Source organism: Mus musculus, chromosome 7, assembly GCF_000001635.26.
Source record: "Mus musculus strain C57BL/6J chromosome 7, GRCm38.p6 C57BL/6J".
In the NCBI taxonomy this organism is placed as follows: Eukaryota; Metazoa; Chordata; class Mammalia; order Rodentia; family Muridae; genus Mus; species Mus musculus.
The window spans coordinates 105,085,620-105,099,674 of NC_000073.6; the positions used below are offsets into that span (position 1 = coordinate 105,085,620).

Consider the following 14,055-nt stretch of genomic DNA (forward strand, 5'->3'; position numbering starts at 1 on the left):
ACTTGCTCTACCTTCATATATTCAGAGCCAGAACCTAATTATCTAAATCCTAATTTTACAGCTTGCTAAAAGAAAGTTGTAGGACTATATGACAAAATATGACAGCACACAAGAACGACACCAACCCTACTGGAGTTTCAGACTTCCTCCTAAATTGTTTTGTCAGGTCTCCCAGCTGGCAGCTCTGGCTCTCCCTGCCACTCAGCCTTCTCTTCCTCCTAGCCATGGGGGCTAATGCTATTCTTCTGATCACCATCCGGATGGAGGCCTCTCTGCATGAACCCATGTACTACCTGCTCAGCCTCCTCTCCATGCTGGACATCATACTCTGCCTCACTGTCATCCCCAAGGTACTAGCCATCTTCTGGTTTGACCTCAGAGCCATTGGCTTTCCTGCCTGTTTCCTCCAAATGTATATCATGAACAGCTTTCTTGCTATGGAATCTTGCACATTTATGATCATGGCCTTCGATCGCTATATAGCCATCTGTCACCCACTGAGATATCCATCCATCATCACTGACCAATTTGTAGTCAAGGCGGCCACATTCATTCTGGTCAGGAATGTCCTTATTACTTTGCCCATCCCCATTCTTTCAGCACGACTCCATTACTGTGGGAGAAATGTTATTGAGAACTGCATCTGTGCCAACATGTCCGTCTCTAGACTCTCTTGTAATGATGTCAATGTCAACCGTCTTTATCAGTTTGCTATAGGCTGGACTTTGCTGGGATCAGACCTATTCCTCATCTTCCTCTCTTATACCCTTATACTAAGAGCTGTGCTGAGACTCAAGGCAGAGGGTGCTGTAGCCAAAGCTCTGAGCACATGTGGCTCTCACTTCATCCTTATTCTGTTTTTTAGCACCATCCTTTTGGTTTTTATCCTCACACATGTAGCTAAGAGGAAGGTCTCTTCTGATGTGCCAATCTTGCTCAATGTCCTCCACCATGTCATCCCTGCTGCCCTTAATCCCATTGTTTATGGGGTAAGAACTCAGGAGATTAAGCAAGGAATCAAGAAATTGTTGAAAAAGGGGTGGTAAACAGGCCAACTGCAGCTCTACATTCCTAGTATACAGTGATTTATTATTTATTATATTGATAGAAAATTTCTAGAAACACTAACTCAGAACATTCTAATGTGGAAAGTAAGTACTAACTCTAAAATAATATCCCTGGCTTCATCTTCCTCTAAAATACTCAATACCCACAACAAACACACATACAAATTCCCTATGTCATCCAGATGTAGTGACATCTACCTTTAACCCTAGCCTTTAGGAGGCACAGACAGGTGGATCTCTGAGTTAAAAGTAGGCCTGGTCTACAAAGAGATTGCCAGGAAAGCCAGAGCTACAGAATGAAACACTATCTTGAAAATAAAAAAAAAAAGTCAAACAAACAAAACATCACATATTTCTGTGACTTTTAAAATTTCCAGTAATAAATATTCTATTTTATCTGAAGTACAAGAATTCAAAGAATGTAAACACTAAGTAGAAAAACAACCCCCAGCTGCTCCTACATTGATAATTTTTGCACATTTATTTTTATTGTGACTGTATACATTAGTGGCCTCAACTGAAGCTCATTTTCATTGATAAAATTAATCTAATTATGCAATGAGGTGAACATTTATGCAATGAAGCAGAGTGTTTTAATGGTCACCTCTCAATGATGGAAAGAGGCTAGAGCCAGAAGCAAGTCTGCATTGTTGATGTCCACTCAGACCATCATCTTTCTGACATCTTCCTTGTGTTTTCAAGGGAAGCTTCTTTGTCATTAGCCAAAGCTCTTAAGCCAGAGCTCTTTGAAGAACTGACATGTAGCATGGTACATTTTATTGGATTTAGGAGAAGGAGCCATCACTTCAAGCTGCTTCCTTCATGACTTCACATTACTACTCCACTTGGAACTTCCTTTCTTGAATCCACAAATACCCTGTGACCTGTGTATAGTGTTCTGCTTATGTGTATTGATGTATCAGAAGACACCCCATAATACAACATAAATACATTACAGTCCATTACTAGCTAGGCAAAACTTTTTCAATCAGCTAATTTGATGCAGAATTCATATTACAGATTAGAAATACAAAGATGTATGAAAATTTGCAATTATTGAGGAAGTTAGATGATATTTAGGCAAAATATAATCAAATCCAGTTCTCAGGAATACTGAAAGATTGTTAGTCTGGATCCAAGGAATTTTGAGAGGTTGGTTTTCTTTCCTTCTAGAAATAACAACAACAAAAAAGTACTTGTACATCCAAGCAATAAGTTGAAAGGGGAAAAAAAACATATAAAAACCTAAGTTGTTTGAGCTCCAAGCTCTCTGTTCTAGTCTTTGCACAACTACAAAGAATATGTCCAGCTTAGAACAATAAGGAGTGTCATTCAGTTTCAGGATCTTATCTGATGCATGAGTCAGTAAATCAGTTGTTTCAGAATTCATGTAGAGCCCTGAAAGTCTACAAAATGACTGGTTCTCCTGAAACAGGCTTCATTCACACTGAAGAGCCTCCTCTATATTTCTCATTTACCATAAGCATAGAGTCCTCCCATGTTGTTTCCTCAGTGACAGTTGAAAGAGGAAATGAAAGAATTTCCGAATACAGATCAAAATTCAAGTGAGCCTAAGGAGTGTTTGTGTATCTACATCTGTAAATGTTGCTTTTATTTCCTTAGATGAAGGAATACATGGTTTGGACTGAGCTCAGAACATTTCGTTCTCAGTTCTAACTATACCTAGGCCTAGACCTGTAATCTTCTAGTCTCTTCCAAAGTGACTGATTTAATCCAGCTGCTCTGCCTAAATTGTTCTGCTTGACCTTGTACTAATCTTGTGGCTCCCTCTCATTCTCTGGCTCATTCTGTTTTCACCTTTGTCTACCTTGTTCTTTCTGCAACCTGCCTCTGTAAAACTGTTCCAGTAAAACTGCAATCTCTCTCTCTCTCTCTCTCTCTCTCTCTCTCTCTCTCTCTCTCTCTCTCTCTCTCTCTCTCTCTCTCTCTCTCTCTCTCTCTCTCTCTCTCCCCTCTTAAGTAGCCTCTTTTTCCTGTGCTGTTCTCATATGAGTTGGGGGTATATATCTCTAACTCATTCTGTCAAACCTTTCTCTGATTTATCACTTTGTCTGTCCATCAATTAGATGTTACTTTGAAACATGGCTGTTTCCTTCTACAAACTAGCCATACCTTCATTGTTAGGGATTAAAGATGTGCATTAATGGCATGTCTGTATTTCTGGCAGATCATATTGTACTCCAGAGTGTGTCTGCATTCCAGCCAGATCACATAGTCCTACAAGGACTTTGGATATGATGCCTTGCCTGAGCAGCCATGTTGCTGGATTAAAACTCCTCTACAGACATCATTTATGGACCCACTACTGACAATGACTGTATATTTTTGCTTGATGGAAAAATTCAATAGATATTAGTGAATTATTTCAGTTTTTGTTTGCTAAAACCTTTGGAGCTGTCCTTTTTATGATGGCTGTTCTGACTAGAGTGAGAAGGAATCTGAAAAAATTCTAGTTTTGCTGTAAGGTGAGATGATGTTACTTTTATTTTGAGAATTTTCATTGGTGTTGAGTTATATATTCAATTAAGACATTCTAACATTCATATTTGTAGGAGTGATATTTTTATTAGCTATAGTACCCTATGTGATAATAAAGTGTATATTATGTGAACATGATTTTGACCCAATTTTAGACTCAATTATGACTTAAAGAGACATAAATTTCTAAGCAATGCGAACTGTATTACCCCAGTGATCCTGAAGATCACAGAAAAGTTTCATATTGATTTGTTTTGTTATTATACAGGATGTCAACAAAATTGATCAAACACACATGGCTATATCTTATACAGACAACCAATTAATGAGATATTTCATATCAGAAGTGACCCAGATTTAGGGAATCATACATCATAAAAAGCATATTGGTAACAAATGCTGGCATGGATCTGGTGAAAGGGAAGCCTCATACATTCTTGGTGGAAGAGTAAACTAGTGCAGATATTTTGGAAATCAATCTGCATATTCTACCCCCAAAAAAAAACTAGAAATAGAACTACCATATACAGCTATACCCAAAATAACCAATAACCTACTACATTACTACCATATACATACTACCATTTTCATTACTGTTCTAGTCACAAGTTAGTAGGTCTAGTGTGATCCAGAAGATCACAGAAGAAATTTCAATATTTATTTGTTTTGTTACCATATAGGAAGCGAACAAAATTGACCAGATATATAGGGCTCTACCTTATACACATAATCAATTAATGAAGTATTTCAAATCTGGAAAAGTGACCCAGACTTGGTCAATTTTTCTAATTGTAGGCTTACATGCATTTTTCATTTGGGGGAGGTGGAAAGCAGGAGTATACAATTTGGGGTTTAAGATGGAATTCTCCTTGAATGAAATTGACATTATTCCCATTAATCATCTAGTGACATAATTATCTAAAAGCAGAGTGAATGTTCAGCATTCCTGAGATAACTACTTATCTACTGGGGACTTTCTTATTAGACTCAGGAGGAAATGTCTACTTTCTTTATTAATTCTCTACAGATCTTGTGACTCATAACTTCAATTTTCACTCACTGCCTTGGTCCAGATTATTTAGCAATCATTTTTTAACCTAGAGTATTGAAAGAAACCTTACTGGTTTTACAAATTCTATTCATATGCCCCATGTCTTTTTCAAAGTGTCCCTTCATTACTGTCCTACAAATTATGATGCCTAATTAGAACATAAAGATTGAAAAATACACAGAAGGAGATGAATTCATATTTAATGGCTGCATTATTGACACATCATGATCAAAGACACTCAGAATGAAGAATACAATATATCCCTAAAGGTTGATTTAGCATATATCATAGAGCAAAGTGGAAGTAAACTTGTAACAGTAATTCTGAAGTTGTAAATTCAAGATGAATGTAGCAACATGCACATATTTTGTCTATTTTATTATTCACATCAAACCAACAATAAAATATGGACAGATTTTCACAATTCCCTCCACAAAGTTCTTCTTTGTCTCATGTATCTCAGAACTAGTGTTTGAATAGCTTGATAATCCCCTGCTTGATTTCCTGGGTTCGTACTCCATACACAATGGGATTGAGGGCAGGTGGGATGAGATGATGCAGCACATTAAGAAGAATTGGTACCTCTGACGGTATCTTCTTTCCTGCCTTGTTTGTGAAGATAAAGACTAGCAACAAAGTATAGAAGAAGAGTATAAGGATGAGATGTGAACCACAAGTACTCAAGGCCTTGGTGACAGTGCCTCCAGACTGCTGACACATAACAACCCTCAAGATGAAGCAGTAAGAGAGCAAAATGAGGACCAGATCAGAACCTAGTAGGCACCAAACACTCACAAATTGATAGAGCTTATTTAGGCGAATGTCCCCACAGGAAAGTTTTGCTACAGAAATATTGGCACATATGCAGTTCTCCACCACATTGCTGGCACAGTAATTGAGTCTAGCAGCCAGAACTGGAGTGGGCAGTGTAGCTAGAAGATTGCGGACAACAATAAAAATGCCTGCATTAATGACAAACTGTTTTTTGATGATGGATAGGAACCACAAAGGATGGCAGATAGCCACATAGCGATCATAGGCCATGACCAGAAAGGTAGAGGATTCCATAGGAAGGAAGGTATTCATGACAAACATCTGCAGGAAGCAGCCCACAAAGCTGATGGGTTTCATGTTGAACCAGAAGATAAGCAGGACCTGCCAGAATTATCATTCTCAAAAACTCTGTGCATTCAATATCATCCTAAAATATCTAGCCTTAGAAAATTCAATATGTATATGATTAAAACCATCCAAATCCTGAATCCACTGGGATTGCATCCTAATTTTAAATACTTTCTATGCCCATGTTAATCTACAGCAGTGGTTCTCAGCCTTCCTAATTCTGTGACCCTTTAATACAGTCCCTCATGTTGTGATGACCATCAATCATAAAATTATTTTCATACTACTTCATAACTGTAATTTTCTACTGTTATGAGTTATAATGTAAATATCTAATATGCAGGATATTTGATATGCTGCCCTTGTGAAAGGGTCATTCAACCCACTAAAGAAGTTTCAACCCACTGGTTGAGAACCACTGATCCACCGACTTTAGTTAATACCTTTTCTTTAAGTCTAGAGAACAAGTTTTTATTGTGAAAGCATTTATTCATATCTTATCTTCAGTAGAGTTCCCTGGTTCTTAACAAATTCCAGTGTATTCATCTGCCATCTAGGGATACATGTCACAGAAGTATTAAAGACATCTCTATTCCCTTCGTACTTTGAGAAATCTTCCCCAAGATGTTTCCTAAGTATATGACATACAAAGACAATTAAACTTTAGTGACTAAATTCTAGATCTTTTGGACATAGGAATAGGAAATTTCAGTCAAGAAGAGTATCTCTTGAACTGAGGAGAAATTTGGATTTTAAAATATCACTAACAGACAATAGGGATAGTTATCAGTTAGGAGGTTATTGAAGCTTCGAAATGTAGGCATTAAGAATAAAAGGCACATGCATGAAGACCACCCGGCATATGTAATATGGGGAAGAGCTGTGGGGGGAATAGGAAGGAGGGATAATATTGGGTTGTAAAATAAATACATAGATAGATAGATAGGTAGATAGATAGATAGATGGATGGATGGATAGATAGATAGATAGATAGATAGATAGATAGATAGATAGATAGATAGATAGATAAACGGGAAAAGAATAGAAGAGGACACAGCTTGGTGCTGAGAGAAGGATCTGGTGTAATGGTTGAGTGACACATTGAGCATTTTTTTCTTCAGGAATGAGAGGATTCACACAAAGAACAAAGAACTATCTAAAGAACTATCTATCTAACTGAAGGTGAAAAGTGAGTGTGCTGGGAGGGTCTGACCTTGAGGATGACTGTGAGGCAGAGGATGACATCAAGCACAGAGAGGATGGCAAGCAGATAGTACATGGGCTCATGCAGAGATGCCTCCTGATGGATGGTGAATAACAGCACAAAGTTTGCTGCAAGAGCCAAAACCAACAGGGGAGCCAAGATGATGGATAGCCAGTGCTGTGTGTCCTGCATTCCAGGAAAGCAGATCATCAGAAACTCTGTCACCTGAACCCCTGTGTTGTTGGGAGATACCATGATAGCAGGTAGAGCTGAAAATAGCTGAGAAGAAACAGGCAAGAATTCAAATACTCTACTGTTTCATCAACAAAATAAATGTAAGTCCATTTCCATTATACTTGGACCCCACATATTCCTGATGACATAACTTCCATTAGCACTCATAATTTTATGTGAAAATAATAATTCCTCCATATAAGTTCTCAGCCCAGATAAAGCTCATTGCTTGCACTCAGATGCAACCACACTTAGAGGGTAAATCACTCTGAGATTCACATGTAGCAGTCCTTTCCCATATAATGAGTCCTTTTGTCCCCCAAAATTAATTCCTAACTGCCCTATCTTCGCTTTTTGGAAAAGTGATTTCTTGCTTATCACTGAAACCTCTCTCTTCTCTTTTCTCCCTTGTGGTCCTAAAATGGTCAGGTATGTTGCTATAATATATTAATCAAACTTTGCTATCCATACTTACATTGATTTATAAGATGTTATAAGCAGAATATCATCTTTTTATTATATCATAAAGAAACATACTAGCCAACTGGTTGAAGATAGGCATTCAATAACCCCTTTGCAGATATAGAGACCTGACTGACCATTGAGAGTACCATAAATTTGACAAATATGCTATATTCTTAATTATCTCCACATTTTTTCATACTAAAGGTTACTATAACTGCTACTTAACACTCAAGAAAAATGTGAATGAAGCAGAGAATATGAAACATCATTTAGTGGTGAAACATACTCTGCACCAAGATACAAAGACACGGCAGAACTAAAATAGAAGCCTCCTCCTTACCTGATACCTTTCATAGTGTCAGAATATACTGTGTAGGCTGCTAGGGTGGGAAGTCAATTTGAATTCTACAAACTGTGATACCATCCTGACAAACAGGATTTGACCACTTGTACAATAGTATCATTACTGCTATGGAGGTAACTCACCATTCTCTGCATTTGTGGTCCACTCCATAGTCAATAATCCATACATGGCATTAACCTCACTGGAAAACCCATGACAGGGAGGCCTTAGGATGAGATGGGAACTTAATTCTGTTGTTTTAATAAACTGATGTAGCACCGAATTACCTTCTAAAATACATGCTTATACCCATAGACAGCTACAACTATTATTTTTAATCAAAAAGCTCTTCTTTCAGACAAATGGGACCTCATAAAATTGCAAAGCTTCTGCAAGGCAAAAGACACCATCAATAAGACAAAAAAGGCCACCAACAGATTGGGAAAGGATCTTTACCTATCCTAAATCAGATAGGGGACTAATATCCACTATATATAAAGAACTGAAGAAGGTGGACTCCAGAAAATCAAACAACCCCATTAAAAAATGGGGCTCAGAACTAAACAAAGAATTCTCTCACCTAAGTAATACCGAATGGCTGAGAAGCACCTGAAAAAATGTTCAACATCCTTAATCATCAGGGAAATGCAAATCAAAACAACCCTGAGATTCCACCTCACACAAGTCAGAATGGCTAAGATCAAAAATTCATGTGACAGCAGATGATCGCAAGGATGTGGAGAAAGAGAAACACTCCTCCATTGTTGGTGGGATTGAAAGCTTGTACAACCACTCGGGAAATCAGTCTGGCGGTTCCTCAGAAAATTGGATATAGTACTACCAGAGGATCCAGCAATACCTCTCCCGGGCATATATCCAGAAGATGTTCCAACCAGTAAGAAGGACACATGCTCCACTATGTTTTTAGAAGTCTTATTTATAATAGCCAGAAGCTGGAAAGAACCCAGATGCCCCTCAGCAGAGGAATGGATACAGAAATTGTTGTACATTTGCACTATGGAGTACTACTCAGCTATTAAAAAGAATGAATTTATGAAATTCCTAGGCAAATGGATGGACCTGGAGGGCATCATCCTGAGTGAGGTAACCCAATCACAAAGGAACTCACACAATATATACTCACTGATAAGTGGATATTAGCCCAGAAACTTAGAATACCCAAGATATAAGATACAATTTGCTAAACACATGAAACTCAAGAAGAATGAAGACCAAAGTGTGGACAATTTGCCCCTTCTTAGAATTGGGAACAAAACACCCATGGAAGGAGATACATAGACAATGTTTGGAGCTGAGACGAAAGGATGGACCATCTAGAGACTGCCATATCTGGGTATCCATCCCATAATCAGCCTCCAAACTCTGACACGATTGCACACACTAGCAAGATTTTGCTGAAAGGACCCAGATATAGCTGTCTCTTGTGAGACTATGCTGAGGCCTAGCGAACACGGAAGTGGATGCTCACAGTCAACTATTGGATGGATCACAGCGCCCCCAATGGAGAAGCTAGAGAAAGTTACCAAGAGGCTAAAGGGATCTACAATCCTATAGGTGAAACAACAATATGAAATAACCATTACTCCCCCCCCCACACACACACACCCCAGAGATCGTGCCTCTAGCTGCATATATATCAGAAGATGGCCTAGTCGGCCATCAGTGGAAAGAGAGGCCCATTGGTTGTGCAAACTTATATGCTTCAGTACTGGGGAATGCCAGGGCCAAGAAGTGGGAGTGGGTGGGTGGGGGAGTGGGTGGGGGAGCGTGAGGGGGACTTTTGGGATAGCATTGGAAATGTAAATGACATAAATACCTAATTTTTAAAAATGTTAATAAAAAAAAGAAGCCCTACTTTCTAATAACTGTGATGGAAGAAGAGACTTGAAGCTGCATGTGGTCCATGGAATAAATGACAGATGGCTAATACTCAGCCCTAAACAAGACTTTGATATCATCAAAGTCAGGGAGCATTGTAGAAGAAGGTACAGAAATGTACATGTATGAGCCAGAATAGAGAGAGAAGGGATGATAAAGGATACCCTCTGGCCAACACAGAGCCAGTGCAAACACAACTCTTAACAACTACAGACAGCACACTAGATCTAGATAAGAAGGGACCTATCAACAACAAAGCATAGACAGAGGAGATACCTAGGGGACCATTGCCTTCATCTGTGTGCCTGCTGATGGCTGTGCTAGGTTTCAAAGGACAGCCCCAGCTCAGCAGTCACACAGATGGGCCTCATTAAATATATCACACAACAAAACCAAAAATCGTATATCTGGGAAAAGGAGAAATAGGGAGGGGAGGGACTTGCTCTGTGGAAAGGTAGATAAAAGAGGATGGAAAGAGTAATGGCAAAGTGTCAAAGAACTACATTAATAAAAATAATAATAATTACTAGTGAGAAAAAAAGCATAAAATGATTGAAAAGAGAAAATGAATACAAAAAAAAAAAAAAAAACCAGGAGCACCAATACTTTTGTGTATTTGGTAAGGACCAAAAATAATATCTTCATTTTCTGTGAAAATATCAGACAATAGATAAGATATAAGACCCTTAATGTAAGAAATAACTAAAGGAATCTCACTGTCTTTACCATATAATGTGAGATAATGATCTCACTTTATTTTCATAAGAGGTGAAGTTGTTAGGCCATGCTCTCCTCTGGAAGGGCAAACTCACCTCTTATATCTGGATTTGAGGAATGCTCTTAGGGGTGTCTATCATATAGGATGCAAACATATTCCCAGTTAAACTTTAGAGATGTCCCTTTTTTATCTTGAATACATACAACAGACTTCCCATACAACAGACTTCCCACAAAGGTTTTCTGATCAGTTTCAGATATATTGCCAGCTATTCTAAGTTATATATGCACAATTCTGACTGATCTCTAGCCTTCCAAAATAATCTCTCTATCTCTGTCTCTGTCTCTCTCTCTGTCTCTGTCTCTCCGTCCTCCTCCTCTTCCTCCTCCTCCTCCTCTCTTTCCTCCTCCTCTTCTTTCCCTTCTTCCAGCCTTTTCAGAATTATAGATTTCTGGATGGTCCTTCCTTCCATCTCAGCTCCAAACTTTGTCTCTGTAACTGCCTCAATGGGTATTTTGTTCCCCATTCTAAGGAGGAACAAAGTATACACACTTTGCTCTTCCTTCTTCATGAGTTTCATGTGTTTTGCAAATTGTATCTTGGGTATTCTAAGTTTCTGGGCTAATATCCACTTATCAGTGAATGCATATCATGTGAGTTCTCTGCCCCACCAGGGGATCCATCCCATAAAGAGCCACCAAACCCAGACATTATTGCATGTGCCAGCAAGATTTTGGTGAAAGGACCATGACATAGCTGTCTCTTGTGAGGCTATGCCAGTACCTGGCAAATACAGAAGTGGATGCTCACAGTCATCTATTGGATGGAACACAGGGCTCCCAATGGAGGAGCTAGAGAAAGTACCCAAGGAGCTGAAGGGGTCTGCAACCCTATAGGAGGAACAACAACATGAACCAGTACCCCCCAGAGCTCATGATTCCACCTGCATATGTAGTAGAAGATGGGCTAGTCAGCCATCATTGGGAGGAAAGGTTCTAGGTCTTATGAAGATTATATACCCCAGTACAGGGGAATGCCAGGGCCAGGAAGCAGGAGTGGATGGGTTGGGAAGCAGGGTGGGGGGAGGGTGTAGGGGACTTTCAGGGTAGCATTTGAAATGTAAATGAAGAAAATATGTAGTAAAAAACTAAAAAAAAAAACAATTATAAATTTCTTTTCTATAGTTCCATTTCTCTCTGTGAATCTATACTTCTTGGCCACCTTTCCTTTTTCCCTTTTAAAAGTTCTGCTGTCATATATTACATTCTGACCAGAGTTTACCCTCCCTTCCCTCCTCCCAGTCTCTCCCATCTACCATTCCTTTACCAGAGATCCACCCCCACCAACTTCCCTCACAAAAGAGAAGTACTCCCAGGGACATCAACCAAACATAGCATAACAAGCTACAATAAGACCAGACACATACCATCATATCAAGTTAGCCACCTTTCTTTTTTTAAAATATTTTTTATTATTATGTATTTTCCTCAATTACATTTAGAATGCTATCCCAAAAGTCCCCCATATCCTCCCCCCCACTTCCCTACCCACCCATTCCCATTTTTTGGCCCTGGCATTCCCATGTACTAGGGCATATAAAGTTTGCGTGTCCAATGGGCCTCTCTTTCCAGTGATGGCCGATTAGGCCATCTTTTGATACATATGCAGCTAGAGTCAAGAGCTCCGGGATACTACTTAGTTCATAATGTTGTTGCACCTACAGGATTGCAGATCTCTTTAGCTCCTTGGATACTTTCTCTAGCTCCTCCATTAGGGGCCCTGTGATCCATCCAATAGCTAACTGTGAGCATCCACTTACGTGTTTGCTAGGCCCCGGCCTAGTCTCACAAGAGACAGCTAAATCAGGGTCCTTTCAGCCAACGCTTGCTAGTGTATGCAATGGTGTCATCGTTTGGAGGCTAATTATGGGATGGATCCCCGGATATGACAGTCTCTAGATGGTCCATCCTTTAGTCTCAGCTCCAAACTGCCACCTTTCTTAGGAGGATCAAAGCACATAAAGACAAAAGAGAAGATGAGAGTTTTTTTTTTTCTTTCTTTTTGTTTCTGTCAGTGAAAAAGAATACAGACATTTCCTATGAGTTCAGATGTCCCATACCCTGGCTGCTCAAGTTCTTCTGACACAAACTATTCTCATCATAATCATGTACATTCACAAGAATGTAATAACCTCCTGAAATAAATAACAAAGGGAAAGGACAAACTTCACAATCACTTGAACTTGGTTTTCTGATGCACACTTCCTGTATTACTTACTAAGTGTCTTTGGAGAGCAGATAGGACTACCCCATTGCTTGGAGACAATGCATGGCTACTCTACTTCTCAGTGGTTCTGTAATTGTAGCTTTGGTATCTGGATGCTTTTATTAAACTGTTATCTGTGTAATAGCCATTCTCCTGAGGCTGGAAAGGCATAGGTTTTGAATGTTGCTCCCACAGGGTCCTGCCTATCTGAAGATACAGAGACACATCTAATGTAAATTAATCAATAAATAGCAATCAGGAGATTTTTGCTTTAAAGTCATACATAGTCTCCCTGGAGTTGACTGGGTATGACATAAGCTGAAGTATACTGCTTCCAGTGGGAATGGGGTATCACTCAGGAGCAGAGATTATGCATACTTTTTAAGTTACTTCATTGTTTAATTATGCGTATGTCAGAGAGGGTGTTTTGTTTTTTGTTTGTTTGTTTTTTTTTTACAAGAGTACAGTGCCCATAGAGGACAGAAGGGAGCATTGGATTCCCTGGACCTGTACTTTCAAGGAGTTAAAAGCTATCTGACATGGGTGCTGGAATGAAACCCAATTATGAGCACCAGCAGTGTATGCCTTTAACTGCTGAACCATCTGTCCAGCCCCATTGACCATGGAAATCCAAGGAAAAACTACACTGAGAGTCTATTCCACTCCTGTTAAAATAACCATCACCAAGGGAAAAATAGAAAATGGTGGTGATGATGACAGGTAGCAGGGCCCCTTATACACTGCTGTTGGTAATATTAACTCCTCCCACCGTGGAAATCAAAGGAGTAGTTCTTTAAAGAATCAAAATTAGTACATAAGACTGACTTCTAACACTTCTAGGTCTAGGGGTGTAGGAGAAGGCACAATTCAGGAATGAGAACAGTGATTTGCTTGGTATATAAAATAAGAAGAGCTCTTTTCAGCTAAGATAGCTGAGGCAGGATTAGGACCAGTCTGTTGTTAGTGTTCCTCTACAGACATTTGAGAAGAGGGAAGAAGTCACTTCCTAAGTGAATTAGTTTTTCATAAGTTAGGAGTTCTCTTCTCTACTCATAGCTATAGTAGTAACTGAATGTCACATCTGTAAACAGGACATGTGGCTTATGTTTAATGGAGACGTGGATGGAATTTGTAACTCAGGCTGCTGAGCAATAAAGGAATAAACACAGAGAATTAAAATTTAGTTGA

The 14,055-nt window shown here is 39.1% G+C and overlaps 1 protein-coding gene and 1 pseudogene across 1 annotated transcript; one reads left to right on the plus strand and one right to left on the minus strand.

The window, feature by feature from the left end:
- The first annotated feature begins 98 nt into the window (after positions 1–98).
- On the plus strand, positions 99–1,046 carry Olfr679 (olfactory receptor 679). The gene has a single exon (NM_147044.1). The coding sequence runs from the start codon at positions 99–101 to the stop codon at positions 1,044–1,046; it is 948 nt and encodes a 315-aa protein (NP_667255.1).
- Olfr680-ps1 (olfactory receptor 680, pseudogene 1) lies at positions 5,083–5,775 on the minus strand (annotated as a pseudogene).